The sequence below is a fragment of the Monodelphis domestica genome, chromosome 6, assembly GCF_027887165.1.
Source record: "Monodelphis domestica isolate mMonDom1 chromosome 6, mMonDom1.pri, whole genome shotgun sequence".
NCBI lineage: Eukaryota > Metazoa > Chordata > Mammalia > Didelphimorphia > Didelphidae > Monodelphis > Monodelphis domestica.
In genome coordinates, this window is record NC_077232.1 from 18,859,406 (window position 1) to 18,881,016 (window position 21,611).

A 21,611-nucleotide genomic window follows, 5' to 3' on the forward strand; every position below is an offset into this window, starting at 1 on the left:
CCTATGCCATCCTAATGAGCATTTAATTAGGCAATGTTGATGAACTGTATACTTTATGCAACACATTGAATTAAATTTGGAGGGAGGAGTTTGTTAACAAAGTTTAGATGAACTATAGTCCTTGCCATCAAAAAGAATAATTGCTCATATTTCCAGAAGGACTTAAAGGTTTGCAAAAAGTTTTTGCTCCATTTTCTCATTTGATTCTCCTAAGATCTGTGTGAGATAAATATCATTATTATTACCTCCTCTTACAGAAAGGTAACTTGAGACTGATTGACTTAAGTGATCTTTTTCAGATTTATACTCTTAATAAAGATTTGAGGGGGGATTCCAATCCATACCTTCTTGACTCAAAAATCAAAGTCCTAGCCACTATGCCACATGGTCACACTAGTACTTTGTAATGTAGTAGCACCTCTATCCTCCATTCTCTTCTTTGTGTTTCTATTAATTTATCCATTAATACCTACAAGCCCAATGACCTGTGCTGAGCATGATACTCTCATGTAGGAACTCTTGATTCATAGAAAACACTTTCTGTGTGACTCCTAACTGGAAGAAATTATTATTCCTTTTTTTTCCCAAATGAGGAGACAGAGCCATAAAAGGATTGGTCAGATTCTGTGCAATCACAGAAGAAATTAGTATAAATTCAAGCAAGATTCTAAGTCTTTGGACTCCTAATTAAGTGCTCTTTTCCCAAACAGCATTTCTAAGCAAAAAAAAATCATCCTATTTGCTCTACCAAGTAAGAAGGATTCTCTCTCTGTGTGGGAATTCAAAGGGCCCCAAAATGAATTACACCATTGAGAAGGATGGTCCAAAAATCATGCCTACACAAGGGCATCTAAGTCAAATAGGAGCCTGGAGTCTGGAAGACTCATAGTCCTGCATTTAAATTTGTCCTTGGATACTCTCTAGTTTTGTGACCCAGAAAAAAATCACTAAACTCTGTTTGCCTCAGGTCCTCCTCTATAAAATATGCTGGAGAAGGTAATGGCAAACCACCCTGTACTCTTGCCACTAAATAAATAAATAAACCCAAATGGCATCATAAAGATATGACTAAAGCAACTGAACAACAGCAAAGGAGAGACAGCTAGACAGAGCTATAGAGAAATCCCTGTTCCTATAGTCCTGAAAATGAGTTCAAATATGAATGCAAACACTAGCTGTATGATCCTGTAGAGGTCATTTGACCTCTCAGTCTCAGTTTCCTCATCCATAAAATGGGTTGGAGAATGAAATAAGACACTCCAATATCTTTGTCAAAAAATTCCAAATGGCATCATAAGAATGAAAAAAACTAAACAATGTCTACCTCTATTTGATTCATTAGTAATAATTACTAAAATGGTTTGAGTACAATTTAGGAGACCAATTTTTTTATAATAAAATAGTTGTTTGTGTTCTATTTAGTGCAGTTACTATGATGGTAAAGGAAAACATTTTATTTTAGTTAGTTGAAAAAATAGGGTTTTTTCTTCTTCTCTAGTGTATGAGATAGTTCTAATTATTTATGTTGCCTTTACTTAAAAGACCCACTTTGACTACATTGGAGGGAAAAGAACTGTGTGACCCTAAACTGTTCTTTGAGGAGAGATACATAAGTGGTTAGATGAGAGACAGAGGCAGAGAGAAACAGGCAGACAGATAAAGGGGAAAAGAAATACAGAGAGAAAAACAGAGACAGAGATACAATCACATACACAGGCAGGGAAATATACATGGAGAGAGATACAGAGACAAAGAGACAGAAAGAATGAGAGAAACAGAAGGAGAGAACATTCTAGGAGATGCCCAGATAATTGTTGTTTCTGGTCAGTAATATGCTGATGACAGTATTAATACTTTCCATAATGTTTCCTCACTCTGATTCCTAGATTTCCATATATATATATATATATATATATATATATATATATATATATATATATATATATATATATATTTGTCAATTGGAAATTTATAACAGTTGCTGTTCCCTCTCCCATTTCATTGGTTTAAGAGAGAAAGCTTTCTAGAACCATATTCATCTTATGAGTTCCATCCCTCACTTTTATATATGTTGGCAGCCAGATTTGTTTTCATATATTAGAGATTCTAGTTCTTCTTGCTTGTTAGGCATCATTCCTTGGGGAGTCCATTAGACTATTAGAATAATATATCATTTTTCAAATGTTTGATTCTTCCCATATAACCAGAACATTTTCACTCCTACCTGCCTTTTTGGAGACTTTTGTAGAGATCAGTTCTGGTCAGTTGTGACCTGATATAGATGCTCTCTGAGGAACTCTACTGACTTGAGATTCTCTTATTCTGTTTTCTATTTTTTTTTCAAGATACAATTTGTTATAGCATGTGGCAGTCTACTTTTATTTAATATTTTATTTAATTAATTTAGAATATTTTTATGGTTACATGATTTATATTTTTTCCTCACTTCCTCCCACACCTCCCCTCCATAGCCAATGCACAATTCAAGTGGGTTTTACATGTGTCATTGATCAAGACCTATTTCCATATTATTGATATTTGCACTAGGGTGATCATTTAGAGTCTACATTCCCAATCATATCCCCATCGACCCATATGATCAAGCAGGTGTTTTTCTTCTGTGTTTCTACTCCCACAGTTCTTCCTCTGGATATGGACAGCATTCTTTCTCATAAGTCCCTCAGAATTGTCCTGGATGGTTGCATTGCTAGTAGTAGAGAAGTCCATTACATTCAATTGTGCTACAGTGTATCTGTCTCTGTGTTCTGCTCCTTTCACTCTGCATCAGTTTATGCAGGTCATTCCAGTTCACATGGAATCCCTCCAGTTCATTGTTCCTTTGAGCACAATAGTATTCCATCACCAACATATACCACAATTTGTTCAGCCATTCCCCAATCGAAGGACAACCTCTCATTTTCCAAGTTTTGCCACCACAAAGAGAGTGCCTATAAAAATTTTTGTACATGTATTTTTGCTGCTTATCTCTTTGGGGCAGAAACCCAGCAGTGCTATGGCTGAATCAAATGGCAGACTGTCTTTTAAAGCCCTTTGGTCTTAATTCCAAATTGCCTTCAGAATGGTTGTATCAATTCACAACTCCACCAGCATTATGTTAGTTTCCCAATTTTACCACAGCCCCTCCAACATTTATTGCTTTCCTTTGCTGTCATTTTAGCTAATCTACTAGTTGTGAGGTGGTACCTCAGAGTTGTTTTCAGGCATTTCTCTAATTATAAGAGAGTTTTTTTTTTATGTGCTTATTGATAGTTTTGATTTCTTTTGCATGTCCCTTGCCCATTTATCAATTGGGGAATGACTTGATTTTGTTGTACAATAGATTTAGTTCCTGGCAGCCTACTTTTAACTACTGAAAAAACTTTCTTTTAATAGCTCATGCTGTTAGAACTAAAACTAAGTTCTCCAAGGCTAAGTAAGTGAAAGATAACTGTGTCGTATCCTTCCAAGTGATGTGGGAGAAACACACCCAACTTGGTAGAAGGCTCTCATCCCAAAAATGGGAAACTCAAACTCCATACAATCTAGAAGTAAGAAAAGAATTTTATTTGAAGTAGTGGTAGGTTTTGGTGGTATAATAGCCCAAATAGGAATAGTCTGGGGACTAATCAGTTAGCCTTGGGACTAATGGATAAGGCTAGTAATTTAGCCTCTTTGAAGCATAAAAGCATGGAATAGCCACTCCACTACAGGAAGGCAGTTTCCTCTGAGGAGTGGAGCTACCACACCCTGGGAATCAAGGTTGGGACATTTTTTGAGGTCTGGTAGCCTGGCATCTTCTTCAACTATGCTGAAACAATGATGTTCAATTAGTGCTAACTACTGAGAAATACAAGATTTCAGTGTATGAGGGTCCCATTCCTATTATTACCCCTACTACCCACTGCCAGCCCACATCACAAGCTCTAAAAGCTTATAATGGGGTCTGGGGATGGGCTATGTATTTGTCTGATGTCCAAATGCCACCTTAGCTTAGTTCAAAGAGAAAGGATTGTCACTGGTCAATCAGTGAGTCAGTAAACATTTATGAAGTAACTATTATGTACCCAGCACTAAATACTGAGAATAAAACTAATGAGAAGTTATAACAGTCCCTGCCCCTCAAGAGCTCATAATCTCTAGACAATATACATTTATCTATGTACAAACAGGCTCTATCCAGGATAGATTAGAGATATTCAAAAGAAGGAAGGCCCTGTGATTGAGATGAATCAAGAAAGGCTTCCTTTAGTGGGATTTTAGCTTAAATTTGAAGTTAATCCCCAAACTGGTCATTTATCTGGGACTCAGAAAACCCTTTAGAGAATGAAAGGACAAAATATACCTCTGTGGTGTATAATTGGAAATCTTGTGCCTTTGAACTGCATTTCCCAGGAGCCCACCAACTTCCTGTCATTATGTGCTGACATAGACAGGGAATAAATTAGGTGGGGTTCCTGGTCTCCCTCTTTTTCCTTGCATCACTTCCTGTGCCTTTGGTCCACTTTAGCTTTGCTTTGGATTGCCCAGGGGGAAGTCAGTTGTTTTTAATTTGTCACTCACTAGCACATGAAGAGAGTGAGACCAGGAATCCCACCTAATTTATTCCCTGTCTACAAGTTAGTGGACTCCTGGGAAATGTAGTTCAAAGGCACAAGATTTCCAATTACACAGTGGCCACCTTCTGCTTCCACAATAGTAGTGATGGGAAATTGAAAAAAAAAAGTGTTAGGCTATGTGAGGGAAACAAATTTAGAATTCACACACTTATTGTCAACTGATCCACCAGGGGGCTTTTTGTGAACTGACTCCCATAAGTATGTATCTGGTGCTTATTGGCAGCTGTTACTATTGAGAAACTGGTGGCTTCAATTCATTGTGTAGACCTTACAACTACAATAATTCCAAGACTAAGCAGGATTCCTCTGAAACCTTAGCCAACTTTTTTTAATGCTTTTCTCTCTTCCCTCAGTCTTTACCTTTCCTTCCATTTTGTTCTTCTCTCTTCTTCTTTATTCCTCTTTTCTTTCTTCTTCATAATAGTGAAATATATTTATATTCATAAGAAAACCCTTAGCAATAATAAGTCCAGTTCTTAAGCTGAATTTTTGTGTCAGAAAATAAAGCATTTCTCTTTCCTGAAATAGGAAAAAAAAAACACTTTGGGTATTGCTATGTTTCTATCATATTGACAAAAAGGTAAGAAGTAAAAAAGGAGGGAGTCTCCATGAGAAACTGGATCAGTGACTTCTGAGGGTTTTGAGTAACTACTATGAGAACTCCTTTAAGTCTTAGTCCCTTTATTCCTTATTTCTAGCCCTCACCTAAGATATGTCTTTGAGCACGTTTTATGTCCCAGAATGAAACATCGTATAGATTTGACTGCTGGGATGGTTCCTTTTTTGTTGCAGATTAATGACATCGCTCTCAAATGGCATCAATGGAGAACAAATCTGAGATGAATGAATTCATCCTGGTAGGATTAACTGATGTTCCAGAGCTTCAGGTTCCTCTCTTCTTAATGGTGACCCTCATCTATCTCATCACCCTGGTTGGGAACCTGGGGATAGTAGCTCTGATCTCCTGGGACTCCCGTCTCCACACCCCCATGTACTTTTTCCTCAGTAATCTGTCTCTGGTGGATTTTGGCTACTCCTCAGCTGTTACTCCCAAGGTGATGGCTGGACTCCTTACAGGGGACAAAGTCATCTCCTATAATGGATGTGCTGCACAGTTGTTCTTCTTCGGGGCCTTTGCTACAACTGAAAGTTTCCTCTTAGCCTCCATGGCCTATGATCGCCATGCAGCTGTGTGTAAGCCCCTACATTATACCACTACCATGACTTCAACAGTATGTGCATATCTGGTCAGTGGGGCTTACATCTGTGGCTTTCTAAACTCCTCAATTGTTACTGGAAACACTTTTAGCCTTTCCTTCTGCAGGTCCAATGTGGTCCATCATTTTTTCTGTGATCTTCCGCCTCTCCTAGTTCTCTCTTGCTCTGATATTCACATCATTGAGTTAGTCATCTTTATCTCAGGGTTGTTAAGTGCCTTTTTCCCATTTCTTGTTATCTTCACCTCTTATTTGTTCATCTTCATTACCATCCTGAAGATACGTTCTGCTGAAGGTTTCCAGAAAGCCTTTTCTACTTGTGCTTCCCATCTCACAGCAGTGTTCATTTTTTATGGGACCATCATATTCATGTACTTCCAGCCAAGCTCAAGCCATTCAATGGACTCGGACAAAATGGTGTCAGTATTCTACACCATGGTCATCCCTATGTTGAACCCTTTGATCTATAGTCTAAGGAATAAAGAGGTAAAAAATGCTTTTAGGAAGGCTGTGGGGGGACAATGGCTTCAACTAGATTATCCTTTTCCTTAGAAAATCCAATATGTGAGAGCAACTGGGTGGCTCAGTGGATTGAGAGCCAGGCCTAGAGATGGGAAGTCCTGGGTTCAAATCTGGCCTCAGACACTTCCTAGCTCTATGAACCTGAGCAAGTCATTGCCTAGTCCTTACCACTCTTCTGCCTTAGAACCAATACACAATATTGATTCCAAGATGTAAGGTAAGGATTAAAAAAAAAAAGAAAATCCAATATGCATCTTCCTTCCTCTGAAACCCAGGCCACGAGTCAGGCTTTTTTTCCTAGGAACACAGACACATAATTCATCCATGTAGAGGCAACAATATATAGTAGAAAGTATAGGAGTTGAGAGAGAAGCTATATTAAAATTTTGCCATAGACATTTGTATGTTGCTTAGCCTCATGTTGTATAAACTAGGATAGCTAGGTGGCAGAGTGGATAGAGCACCCGGTTTAGAATTTCTTTTTAAAAATCGAATGAAAATAAGACCTCAGATACTTACTACCTAAACCCTGTTTGCCCCAGTTTCCTCATCTGTAAAATGATCTATTAAGGAAATGAAAATTCATTCCAGTATTTTGACAAGAAAAACCCCAGATTGAATCATAAGCTGATAGATAAATTGTAATTATTTAATTAATGTATTTATAGTAAACTATAATAAAATGTATAATAAATTATAACAAATTAATTAATATAATATTAATTGATTTTAAAGATTACTAAATGGCCACGACCACATTAAACAAGTCACTTAAAATCTCAGCCTCAGTTTTCTCTTGTTTAATAGACCTTAATAGTGTCCTCTATCTTATAAGATTTTGGGATGGAATGAATATACATGAATATGAATATACATGCACACATATACATAAAAATGATATAACAATTTTATCTATTATCCCTCTAGAAAGAGGACCATCAGCTATATCATTTTTGAAAACTATAGTACTTGAAGAACAAAGCCATTAAGTTTCTTGAAAATGTAGCTTTGTGGTCATGGCAGTCATTCTTAAACCAAAGGGTGTGCTAAATGCTTGAGAATCAGATCTCCAGAAAAAAATATGCATTAAAGAGTTTAAAATTTTGTTCTCCTTTTTATTTTCTCTATCACATCATCCAGATGATCAACAAAAGAATTAATTATGTTCCCAATGGTTGTGATTACTGATTTCTGTGGTCTAAATGCTTCACTCAAAACCCAGTTATTTCTTTTTTGAGGTGGTTGGACCTGGCCATAGGACATCCTTGAAGTATGTCCACCTTTAAGAAGGAATATAAATCAAAGAATGGCCCTTAATGCCTGGAAAGAACTTTGAATGATCCTGTGGGAATTAAATATTTCACTGTGACGGCATTGCAGTATCTTGATGGCAACCTAAATTAAATTCCATCCCAGCCAACAGGTTCTTTATATGTTTCTGGGTCATAATAGAAGTTTCTCTTAGTACTGTTTTTTCTTTAACATATTTTAGCTTTCCTGAGGGACAAAAATAAAGGCTATCTAGAAACTGACAATTTGAATTATACTATAGGACCTGAAGATCCATCTTGACCATATTGGAAGAAATTTAAGAACATGCTGTGTTATTGGCATGTGAATCGATTTTCCAGGAACAATTCAATTCAGAAGGTAGTATGAAGTTGAAAATTGATACACCACTTTATTTTATCTTATTTATTAATTATTCCCTGAGAGTTGTATCTAATCACTGGAAGCAATAATTGTGGATCAAATAGTAATTTTTATATATAATTGATGTAATTGTATGCTACATAATTTATATAATTGTATAGGACTCATTGGTAAAATTTGCAAGAGTTTAATTTCTCCATTCTTATGGGATAAAGAGAAACTACAAAGACTCAAATCTGAGAGCCACTGCTGACCATGATGGGAGGAGATGAGTTAATCTGGTTACTGGATGTTTGTCCACCATGAGACTTTCCAGGAGATGTGAGTCGGCTTTGTGTTTTTCCTGTTGCTTAGGGTTATGGAAATCCCCTCTCTGAGCCAAGATAAGCAAAGTCCACTCTTCATTTCTATATGACCAATCACAATTTTAATTTAGTTTGTATCACTGGAACATCACCTAATAGTATCTTATGTAGCCAACTATGTAAAAGAGCCGCCGCTTTGTCAGATACATTCTTGAATGCAAAGAAGCTTTGGATCTCTTTTTTTGGCAATTGCTAGCCTTGGTAATAAACAGATTTTGCTCACATATTTGTGCCTCAGTTTCTCTTTATAACCGATTTTTATTGTGACAGTAATGAGTTAATAAGGAGGAAAATCTTTTTTTTTTCTTTTTGCAGATTATTTTCTAGGATTAAATATGGTCCATGTGATCCTAGAATTTTTGGTTGGGCTTGAGGGACTTTGTTAGGTCTTTTATGTTTTTTCCCCAACGATGACTTCATATCTTTCTCCTTTGGGATTTGAGTTTTTTTTTTTTTTTTGGCTTCAAATGAACTGGGATTAGGTCACTCTAAAAAAGGCTTTATCTCTCTGAAAAAGTTCAGTGGATATTAGTGCACTAGTAGTATAAATTGAATCAATAGTATGATTTGGAACCAAATATGCTACTGCTAAACACAACGGCCTTGGAAAACTTTTTACCATAAATTAGGTTGGGTCGAGGTAATGGTACTATTATCCTCCACTCTTTTGAGAATACATTTGTTTTTCAGTCCTGAGTGTTGCATTTTAGGATGTATAATGATACCCGAAGAATGCACAGAGGAGGTCTACATAATGCTATTCCATATGAGGACCAGTTAAGGGAGTGACTATATTCATCTTGGAAAATAAAAACATAAGTGTTCATGTGTGAAATATTGGAATATGTGTCTTGTGGAAGAGGGATTTGACATATTCCCCAGTCCTAAAAGGCAGAACAGTGTACTGCTCAAATTTTCAGAGAGATTTTGACTTTATGGAAGGAAGTTTTTCCTCTGATGAACAGAGCTATTCCAAAATGGCAGTCTGAGTTGAAGAATTCTCCTTCACTGTGCATCTTCAAGTGGGATATTCATTTTTCGGGTACATTCAGGAGAATATTCTTTTTTCAGATATGGATTAGATTTGATGAACCTCTGACTCTTATGACTGTGTGATTCCCTAATTCTATCCCTCTCAAGAATTCCTTCTCCATCTTTGGTCCATAGTCTGGGGTTCTCAAAATACCACTGCTTCCAAATACCTGGACTCCTATAGAGACATATCCAACTTTTATATTTTCCTTCATCTGTCCAAACCCTCACATGCCATCATGAACATGGATTGTAAAACATGAAAAACTATAGAAATCTACCACTCCTTCAACACATTTGAAATGAAGTGTGAAATAATAAGGTTTTTTCAGGTATATTTTTAAAATATTAATATATTTATTCCTTCATCTTAGTCCAACTTATTTTTCAATGCTTCCTCAACTGTAAAATAAGAAAAATAATAGCACCTGTATTACAGGATTTTTGTTAGCATCAAAGGATCTGTCATATGTAAAGTGCTTTAGTAGCCTAAATATGCTATATAAGTGTAATTGTAGAGAGAGACAATATTTTCAGGGTTATGGCCCCCAGGAATTCATAACTAAGAGGACAAAGGGAAAAGATAAGTTAGAGACTTTTAAAAGGGGTATGGATTAGGGAGGTAGTGGTCAGAAAGAAACTGGACTTTTGAGGAGGCATATGTTAAAAGTGAAGGCAAGAAGAATAAACTCAGGAAAAATAGAATGGAAGGAAATATACAACTAGTGTATAAATATCATTCTGAGTGTGAATGAGATAAATTCATCCATAAAGTGGAAATGGATAGGAGAATGGTCCCAAACTCCAAACCCAACAATATGTTGTTTATAAGAAAATAAAAGAATGGAATAAAATATGTGATGCTTCAGCTGATGGAAAAAAAAATCAGAAGTAGCAATCATGACCTCAAAGTTAAAACTTGTTAGGGGTAAAATTTATGGCTGGACTGAATATATTTTTAGTTGGTCGCCAGAGATTTAAATTCTAAATCCCAATAAAATACTAAAGTCAGAATGGAATTTTATGGTGGTTTATTTACAATATAGTGAAGATATGGGGTGTATGGGGTGCTCAGGGAGGAGTAATATCTTTGGTATGGAGGGCTTGTCATGCCCTTCTAGGGCAGCTCTCCAGCCTCTGACCCTCACCTGACACCCAGCTCTCTCTTGTGGCTCCCAGTAACTGCTAACATGTGGCAGCAGCCACACCCTGGGCAATGGCTTCGACAGGCCGGCTAAACCTTGTGAGGGTAGCCATCAGGTCATCGACCCCTGGTGAACCAGGGCTTTGCTCACCCAGCATGTGAAGACTGCTTCGGCCAAACAGGAGGAAGAAACCAACAAGAAGGTTCCACAGCTGAGATGGCGACTCAGCAAAGCACTGTGGAGTGTTTAGAGCGTGTTGGAGCACAAAAGACAACACAGCCATCCAATGCAGCTGAGGAAGTCTCCAGGTGTAACGACTTTTTGTGCCACTGGACCCAGGCTTCCAATGCTGAGAGAGTGGAACTGTCTCTGTGCACCAACTTTTCCACTTAAATCTTCATGCACAAGTGTCTTTGTGCACAAAAATGCACAAAGACAATCATTATCCTCGGTTACCGAGAGACTACTACTACTAGTGAAGATATTAAGGAAGGAAGAAAGAGAGGAAAAAGAGAGAGAGAGATAAGGCAGGAGTTCTGAGTCCCCAGCCAAGGGGGAGGGGTATAGAGAAGATTAAATCTAGTATGGCTTCTAACCACATGGCCTCCTGAAAGATGAGGAGCCTCCTCAGAGGCTAGTGCCTCCAGAAAGCCAAGGGAAAGGGAGTCCCAAGAGATGGGCCTCTCTAGAAGCTTGTGCCTCCAGAAAAGCAAAGGAAAGATGAGTAAGCCTTGCACTCACCACATGACAGTCTAAGGGAAGCAGTCTGATGTGTCACACTCGAGCTCCTCCATAGTCAAGTTCCAGTGCCAACTCTCTCTCACAGGAAGTGATGCAAAATGTAAAGACAGTTCTTTACATCACTTCCTATGTCTCACATGTACCAACTGTGGTTTAAAGTTGGCTTTCGAAGGCCCAATGGGTCAGTCAGTTGTTTCTGATTTGTCACTTGCTAGCACACATGGGTCATAGACCTTCCTCCCCCACACTTAATCCTTAAGTGGGGATGTATACATTCCCAATTGCTAAAATTCTAAAGACTAAGCAGGGTGTAGAAAAATCTAAAATATACAAACTAAAATAAATAATTAAAAGAGATAAATGGGGAAATTACATTATGGCAAAAGGAAGCATAAATAAGTAAGGATTATTAATAATAAACCTATATATGCCAAATCACATGGCATCCAAATTTTAAAAGGAAAAGCAAAATGAACTACAAGATAGAAAAAGATAATAAAATTACAATAGCAGGGGAATACAATTTTCCCCTCTCAGAACTAGATAAATCATATAAATAAAACAGTCAAGGAGGTGAATATAATCTTAGATAACTTAAACATGATAGATAACTGAATAAAATTGAATGGGTATAGTAAGGAATATACCTTTTCTCAGTAGTACACATTATCTTTATAAAAGCTGATCATATATTAGTACTCAAAAACTTTATAGTTAAATGCAGAAAAGCAAAAATATTCAATGCATCCTTTTCAGCTCACAATGCAATAAAATTACATTAAGAAATTACAGAAACACAAAACAATCATAGATTCAGTAATTTGATCTTATAGAATTGAGGGGTTTAAAAAACATATCATAGAAACAATTTTGTTGAAGAAAATGACAATGAAACAACAAGCCAAAACCTCTGGGATAAAGCAAAAGCAATAATTATAAGAAAATGTCCATCTCTAAATTCTTCTATCAAAATATTGTAAGAATAGATCAATGAATTAGGTACACAATTTAAAAAAAATTAGAAAAAGAACAAATTAAAAATCTCCAGTTAAACATCATATTGGAAATTCTAAAAATTAAATGTGAGATTAATAAAACTGAATAAAAGAAAACCATCAAATTTAAAAATAAAATGAGTTAATTTTATGATGCAAACAACAAAATAGACAAGTCATTGTTTAATTTCCTTAAAAAAGAGAAAGAAAACTAAATCACAAAAGTAATGAAGATGGACTAAAAACAATTAATAGAAGTCAGTTTGTCTAATTATATGCTAATAAGTTTAGTTATTTAAGTTAAGTAGAATAATACAAAAATCTAAACAAAGTAGACTAACAGAAAAGGAAATAGACTATCTAAATAAATCTTTTTTTAAGAAAGAAATTGAACAATCCATCAATTAACTTCTTGAGAAAGTAAAAGCATCAGGACCAGATGTATACAAGTTAATTCTATCAAACATTTAATAATTAATTAATTTAAATATTAAATAACTTATTTTAATTAGAAGTAAAGAAAAAGATGGGGAATGTAACCAAACTCATTTTATGAACCAAATATAGTGCTGATATCTAAAGCAGGAAGAGCAAATTTCCTTAAAAAAACATATATTTAAAAATCCTAAATAAATACTAGCTAGGAGATTTCAACATTATATCACAGACATTATATATTATCATTAAAGAAGACTAGTACCAGGCATTCAGGAAGGGTTTTATATAAGGAAAATCATTACCATAATTGAATATATCAATAACAAAAATAACAAGTAATATAATTATATAAATAGTTGTAGAAAAAGCTTTTGACAAAATGCAACCCTCATTCTTATTCAAAACACTTGAAAGATTGGTATAAATGGATTTTTTTCTTAAAATGATAAGAAGCATCTACTTAAAAGTATTGGGAAGCATTATTTGTAATAGGGATAAACAAAAAACTTCCAATTAAGATCAGGAGTGAAACAAGGACACCCATTATCACCATTATTATTCAATATTGTATTAGAAATGTCAGTAATAGCTATATGTGAGGAAAAATAAATTGGAATCAGAATAGTCAAAGAGGTAACAAAACTATCTCTTTATAGTCAATATGATTATATATGTTAAAAATCTTAGAGATTCAATCAAAAAGATAGTTGAATTAATTAATAAATTTAGTTGTTACCTTGAACTAAAACCTTAAGAGTATGTGTCCTTGAGGACCAAAGCTATGCAAGAAAAGATGGAGTTTGGAAATAAAGGTAAAATGGTAGCTCAGGAAATTTTTATAAAGAATAAAAGCAATATTTATAATAAAAATATAATTTATCTGTGGGGATATCCCTTGATTGGGAAATGGCTGAACAAACTGTGGTACATGTTGATGATGGAATACTATTGTGCTCAAAGGAATAAAGAAATGGAGGAATTCCATGTGAACTGGAACAACCTCCAGGAATTGATGCAGAGTGAGAGGAGCAGAACCAGGAGAACATTGTACACAGAGACTGATACACTGTGGTACAGTCGACTGTAATGGACTTCTCTACTAGTAGCAATGCAATGATCCAGGACAATTCTGAGGGATTTATGAGAAAGAATTCTAACCACATCCAGAGGAAGAACTGTGGGAATAGAAACACCGAAGAAAAATAGCTGCTTGATCACATGGTTCAATGGAGATAGGATTGGGGATATAGACTCTAAACAATCACCCTAGTACAAATATCAGTAATATGGAAATAGTTTTTGATCAATGACACATGTAAAACCCAGTGGAATTGTCGGCTATGTCAGCTATGGGAGGGGGATGAAAGAAGGGAAAGAACATGAATCTTGTAACCATGGAAAAATGTTCTAAATTAATTAATTAAATAAAAATTTCCAAAATTAAAAAAAAAAAGAATAGAATTTATCATCAAGTAGTCCTGAGCTTTAGAACATATAAATAGACTTACTTGCATTTTATAAATGGGAAAAAAAGGTTTATCTTAGACAAACAATGTGCCTAAAGTTTCAAAGTGACATTCAATTCCATCCAAAATCCTCTGATAGTAAATTCAGAGATCTTTTCACTATTCTACATCTATTTCACATTCAATATCACAATTGATCTTTACCATAACATTGTAATTGTATTTAGATCTGAAATTACACTTATTTCAAAATGAGTAAAGACTTGCAGTTGTTTTATGACTTAACCATTGTCACATAGCTAGGAGGACCAGTATCCAGATTTAATTAATGGCCTCATTCAGTCCCCCTTCTACCTTGCTTTTCTAACAACAAGCAAAGAATGACAAAGGTCCCATGAGAAAATGGTCTCTGTATGTAATCATGATCTTCCCACTATGGTCAGAACAGAATTTAATGGCTTGTTTTGTTCAAGAGTTGGCAGAATAGCTGCTAAATATCATCAAGGGAGAATCATCTCCTAAGAGCTGCAAGACTCCAAGGTCTTCACATAGTCGCTTCCTTCTCTTTTATTTCAGTGACTAATATTGAAGCAGTCAATTTTGCATCTTATTGCTAAGGTACCAAATTGTAGATTAAATGTCTTGAGTCATTCATTCCTCTAGTTTGTGTTTCCTGAGGCTAAACTGAATGGAAGGTAAGAGTGAGACTCTCTTGCCATTCATGTCACAACCCTGGGCTGGAGTGATCTCTCTTCCACTTAAGAACCTTTGAACTCTTTGCCCCAGTGACTAGTGAAGAGTTGCTAATAGGATCACAGACTTCCTAGATTTAGGATTTCAAGGCCAAATCATGAATATAAAGTTCTTGGCTAAGTCTCTTCTTTGGAGTCCTGGCCACCTTTCTCCCTCTCAAGACAGGTAAGTTATAGATTGTCCAATTCAAGACACCAAAATGATGTAGTGGAAAGATTGCTGGACCTGGAGAAAGAAAGACCTGGATAAAAAAAAAGTCTCAATCTCAGATAGTAGCTCCCTGTTTCTCCACAGGTAAGTCACTTCACTTCTTCCATTTCCTTATCTACAAAACACACATAATTAGCTTTGTGATTCTTATCTCATAGGGTTGTGTTGGGGCTCAAATGAATCATGTCTGTAAATTTTTCAAGTTTCCAAGTGCCCCATAAACAGGTTATTATCCTCTATTTGAAGCTTTTCAAGCACATCATCCTTCAGTATTGGAGGAGCAATTTGAGGAATGTGTGACTGGGTAGTCCTAAAGAATAAATGATTAAATAATGACTGCATTAAATTTTTGAGGGAAAGGGTGGATCAAGTTGCAATAATATATAGTCCTGAGCCTCAATGACAACAGCTCACATTTATAAAGGACTTAGACATTTGCAAAGAGCTTTCCATTGCTTTTCATATTGGAATCTCCCAACTACTTGGTACGATAACTACCATTATCATTATCTCCCTTTTAAAGTTAAATAACTTCAGGCTGAATGACTTAAAGTGACTTGTCCAGATGTAAAAAATTAATAAATGTCTGAGGGAGAATTTCAATCTTGATCTTCTTGGGACAAAGATCAAACTCTATGCACTACATCCCATTATCACATTACCGCTTTGCAGTGTGGTAGCACCTCTATCCTCTTTTCTTTGTCTTTTCTGTTTCTCAGAGCACCCTCTCATCCATTATCACGTACAGGACCCCAAACCAGTGCTGATCATATTAACTCTTACATGTATCACACTTCATTCCTGACATACTATGCGACTTTCCTTACAAACACTGTGTGACTTCCATGCGGGAAAAGATCTTCATTCCATTTTCATAAGGAGGAGTGCAGAGGTGCAGAAGGTTTGATTTATTTCTGTGAAATCACAAAATAAATTAGTGCACATATAAGTCTAGTCTTCAGACTCCTAATTAAATGCTCTTTTTAAAAGCCCTACTATGTACCACTTCCTGGTTATTGCTGAGCAGAAAACAAATGACTTTGTCTGTGTTGACAACTAAAAAGGTCTCTCTAGACATGGGAACTCAAGAAGTCTAAAACTAAAGTACATCAGTGAGATGCATTGTCATTAACTATGCTACATAGAATCGATTACTAAAATACCAAGTATGAGACCAATGTTGGGCTCATATTATTTATTTTTTATTATTTATTATATATATATTATTTATATATATTATATAATATATATTATTATATATATATTATTTAATCTCAGGTTAATTTGATTGTTTTTATATTTTAAATAGTACTTATTCTATTAAAGAAAAATTCTTGATTGTAGTTCATTGTAAATATATATTTTATCCTATAATAGTCAATGAGATAAAGTTTTAATGATGTGCTTTCTCCTTAACTATAAGTCCCAAACTAACCATTTGGGGGTGGGGGTTCTTTTTCTGTAGTGTTTTGAAAACTAGTGAATATCTTGAAAATAATACCAGTTAAAGGTATCACAGGATCATTGATTCAGAACTGGAAGGAATATCATAAATCATCAGGTCTAATAGCTTTTCTTATAGATGATTAAACTGAGATCATAAAAGTAAAGCATCTTAAGGGATTTGTAAAAGACAGCATAGATAGTAGCAATAGTGTTAATACTTAAAAAAGCAACAGTAGATTATATACATATCAAGCTTTAAGGTTTGCAAAGCACTTCACAGAATTATCTCCTTTTTTTTAAACCCTCACCTTCCATCTTGGGATCAATACTGTGTATTGGTTCCAAGGCAGAAGAGTGGTAAGGGCTAGGCAATGGGGGTTAAGTGACTTGCCCAGGGTCACACAGCTGGGAAGTGTCTGAGGCCAGATTTGAACCCAGGACCTCCCATCGCTAGGCCTAGCACTCAATCTACTGAGCTACCCAGCTGTCCCCTCTCCTTTTATACTCAGAACCACCCTATGATGTAGGTGCCATTAATTTTGCTCTTTTATGACATGTGAATGAAATGAGTGTCTGGGGGTAGATGACTTTCCATGTCCATAATGACAATAAATAGACCTAGAATTTAAATTTTCCCATATAATTAGAAATAAATATTTTCTAGGTCTGTCTCTATCTCTATATATACATATATGATCTCTCTCTCTCTCTCTCTCTGTCTCTCTCTCTCTCTCTCTCTCTCTCTATATATATATATATATATATATATATATAACAAATGTTCAACCCAGCTCTTCCCTAATGACTTCAAGTGAGGAGAGATATGTTACATATTAAGGTATCCCTTTCATTTCTGAATAACATTCTTTTTTAATGCCTTCTGTACATCAAATTGATTTCTTTTCAACTTCTATGGTTTGCTTCTGGTTCCTCTCTTTGGGTACAAATAAAACAAGTCAAATACTTCCTTAACTTGACAAATTTTCACATACTCAAAGATAACTTTAATGCCAACCCCTATCCTGACTCCATATTTTGTCTTCTCTAGGCTAAATATCCTCAGTTTCTCCCATCAGTCTTAATATGGCAAAATTTCAAAGTTCTTCTCCATCCTGGCTGAACTCCTCTGGAAAAACTTTAGTCTATCAATGTCTTCCCTAAAGCATGGAACACACAACAGAATGTTGCTTCAAATGTAGAGCACAGAGGACCACCTCCATATGCCTAGGTACTCCATGCAGTGTAAGACCAAATTAGTTTTCTTGTTCACCATCTATACCCCAAAGGTTTGTATATTTAAAGCATTTTACAAATTTTAAAAAAAGGCCACTCTGATACAGTGGGTAGAGGACTGGGACTTGAGTCAGGAAGTCCCAAGTTCAAATTCATCCTCAGATCTTGTGATGTGACCTTTTGCAAATCACTTATCCTCTCTTTGCCTCAATTTCTTGAACCTTAAAATGAGGACAATGATAAAGACTATATTGCAGAGTCCTTGTAAGAATCAAGGAAGATTGTATTGATAAAGTACTTAGCACAGTGTCTGACACATTATAAATACTATATTTATAATAGCTTCTTCTCTTCTTCCCACTTAGATAGGTTAGAGTTCTTGTTATATTTGGTGCCAGTTACCTATTAGTTATAGTTGTTTTGTTCTAAATCCGAAGATCATTCTCCTTTTCCAAGGAAACAGAAGCAAAATACAAATTGAGTGACTCTATCTTTGCTGTTATTCATTATATTTGTCTCATGGACCTTGAGAATCAGACTGATTCCTAATTTGATCATGCTTTGTTTCCTTAAAAAGCCTTTTAAAAACTTGCCCTTCTTTCTGTAGTCTTTAGCTTTCTAGGCTTCCCTCATCTCATTCTGAGCCCCAGCACTGCTCTCACTCTATTACTATAAGGTAGAAATACCTTTTGCATTTATCCTTTGATGCCTTTCTTTTTTTCTTTAGATACCTGTCTGCCTAATTTTAGAGTTTTCCTTCTTGAAACTTCAGAAACTCACTCTATTCTTTCAGGTTCAAAGTCCCTTTGTTTTTTTTTTCTTCTTCAATAATGCTTTGTTTTTCCCAATTTCATATTAAAACAATTTTTTGCATTCATTTACTAACATTTGAGTTCCAAATTCTTTCACTCCCTCTCTTCCCTCCTCTCTCCCTGAGATAGTAAACAATTTCATAATGTTTATGCATGTGCTATTGTGGAAAATATTTCCATATTCTTCATGTGGAAAAAGTCATAAAAAAGGAAGAAAATAAAGTGAAAAATGGTATTCTTTGATCTGCATTCAGATGCCATAAGTTCTTTTTCTGGGATGGATGGCATTTTCCATCATGAGTCCTTTGGAATAGGCTTCGTTCATTTATTACAGAGAATATCTAAGTCTTTCACAGTTGCATTGCTCTTGCTGTGTACATAATGTTCTCCTGATTGAACTCTTTTTTAGAACTAATCCATAGGATCTAATTAAATGCCATAGCTTTTTTTTTTAATTACAAGTCCATTGTCTGGCTTGGAGAGACTGGAACATATATCATGATGACAACAAATCCTGGTTTTTTATCTTAAATTTCATTTTTTATGTATTTATTTAATTCATTTTAAAGATTTTTCCATGGTTCCATGATTCGTGTTCTTTCCCTTCCCTACTCCCTCCCCCTTCACAGAGCCAACAAGCAATTCCACTGGGTTTTGCATGTATCATTGTTCAAAACTTATTTCCATATTATTAATATTTGCAATAGTGTGATCAATTAAAGTCAACATCCCCAATCATATCCCCATTGGACCATGTGATCAAGCAGTTCTCTTTCTTCTGTGTTTCTACTACCATAGTTCTTTCTCTACCTATGGATAGTGTTCTTTCTCTCATAAGTCCCTCAGAATTGTCCACCAGTGGTCTTTTTGAAAGACAACTCCCACAACTGTGTAACTGGTGTCCACTGACAGATGCTGATTCTCAGGAACTGACCACTTCAGTCCATTGCAAAGACCTTATGGCTACAATGATTCCAGGACAAAACAGAATCCCAGTGAAATCTCAGCCAACTTTCCTTGATACTCTTTTCTCAGTCTTTAAATTTCTTCTCATTTCTTTCCTCTCTCTTTTCCTTTATTTCCCTTTTCTTTCATATTCATCAGAGTGAAGCATATTCATAAGAAAAGGTCTTGTTCTCCAACCCTGACCAATAATAATCTCCCTTCTTATACTGATTGTTGTTAGAAAACAAGTCACTTCCCTTTTCAAAACTGGGAAATATCTTTTGGGGAATTCTTAAGTATATGATGGATTTTTTAAAAACACAACAAGAAGTAGTACATAAAAGATACAACTCTTTCTGAGAAACTAGATCGATGAATTTTTGAGATTTAGAGTAACCACTATAACAACTTCCTAAATCCTCTTGTTTCTTTCATTCTTATTTCTAGCCCTCATCTAAGATTTAACGCTGACCATATTTTATGTCTTGGACTCATTCAGCATGCAGAGTTGATTTTTCTGATTGGTCCTCTTTCGTTGCAGGTGTAATGACATCACTCTCAAATGACATTCATGGAGAACCTATCTGAAGTGAATGAGTTCATCCTTGTAGGATTAACAGATGCCCCAGAGCTTCAGATTCCTCTCTTCATAATGTTCACCCTCATCTACCTCATCACCCTGGTAGGGAACCTGGGGATAATAGTTCTGATCTCCTCAGATTCCCACCTCCACACTCCCATGTACTTTTTCCTCAGTAACCTCTCTCTGGTGGATTTTGGCTACTCCTCAGCAGTTACTCCCAAGGTAATGGTTGGACTCCTCACAGGAGACAAAGTCATCTCCTATAATGGATGTGCCACACAGATTTTCTTCTTTGTGTCCTTTGCCACAGTTGAAAGCTTCCTCTTGGCTTCCATGTCCTATGATCGCCATGCAGCTGTATGTAAGCCTCTACATTATACCACCACTATGACATCAACTGTATGTGCACATCTGGCCAGTGGTGCATACATTTGTGGCTTTTTAAATTCCTCCATAGTTACAGGAGACACTTTCAGCCTCTCATTCTGTAGATCTAATGTAGTGCATCATTTTTTCTGTGACATTCCTCCTCTCCTAGTTATAACCTGCTCCGATATTCATAGTACTGAGATAGTAATTTTTATCTTAGGAATATTCACTGTATTTTTTCCCTTTCTGGTCATCTTAACTTCTTACCTTTTCATCTTTATTGCCATCCTGAGGATCCATTCTGCTGAAGGCCGCCAAAAGGCCTTCTCCACCTGTACTTCCCATCTCACAGCAGTGTCCATTTTTTATGGGACCATCATTTTCATGTACTTCCAACCCAGCTCAAGTCATTCCATGGACACAGACAAAATGGCATCTGTATTCTACACCATGGTCATCCCCATGTTGAACCCTCTTGTGTATAGTCTGAGGAACAAAGATGTCAAAACTGCCTTTCAGAAAGTGGTGAGGAGACAAAGACTTCAATTAGATCATTCTTTATCTTAGAGGAAAAAGCACAATCTGTACCTTCTTTCTCTGGGATCTGACCTAGTTTGGCTATTTTTCTTATCGACTTAGGAGTTTAACTCTAATTTTTCTGGAGATAATGTCATTTCATGGAAAGAGCCCTGGATTTGAAAGGAGGGGAGATCCAGATCTAAATATTGACTGATGCTTTTTTGGGTGTGTGATTCTCAGCATGTCCTATACTTCTCCAAGACATAGTTTGCTTTCATGTAAAGAGAGAAGATAACATTTAGATTAACTATCTTAATATGAGCTTTAATGTCTGCTTGTGAGAATTAAATATAATGAGAAAGATAAAATATTTGGAAACCAACTTTACTGCATTAAAATGAGTCTGTCATGTTATCTCTTTTAGAAAGTTAACATAATAAAATCATAGGATCTCTCTATGAGATGAGATCTTCAGAAGCCAGCTTTCTAATAGATATGATTTGCATCAGCATCAGGCAGAATGTTGAAGTCACTCACAAAATCACTGAAGT

The 21,611-nt window shown here is 35.8% G+C and overlaps 2 protein-coding genes across 2 annotated transcripts; both read left to right on the plus strand.

Annotated features, from left to right (window-relative positions):
* The first annotated feature begins 5,428 nt into the window (after positions 1-5,428).
* On the plus strand, positions 5,429-6,385 carry LOC100026354 (olfactory receptor 5B12-like). The gene has a single exon (XM_001376960.3). It carries the CDS (start codon positions 5,429-5,431, stop codon positions 6,383-6,385), a length of 957 nt encoding a protein of 318 aa, XP_001376997.3.
* A 13,766-nt stretch (positions 6,386-20,151) lies between these two features.
* Positions 20,152-21,108, plus strand: LOC100026335 (olfactory receptor 5B2-like). The gene has a single exon (XM_001376944.3). The coding sequence runs from the start codon at positions 20,152-20,154 to the stop codon at positions 21,106-21,108; it is 957 nt and encodes a 318-aa protein (XP_001376981.3).
* The last annotated feature ends 503 nt before the right edge of the window (positions 21,109-21,611 follow it).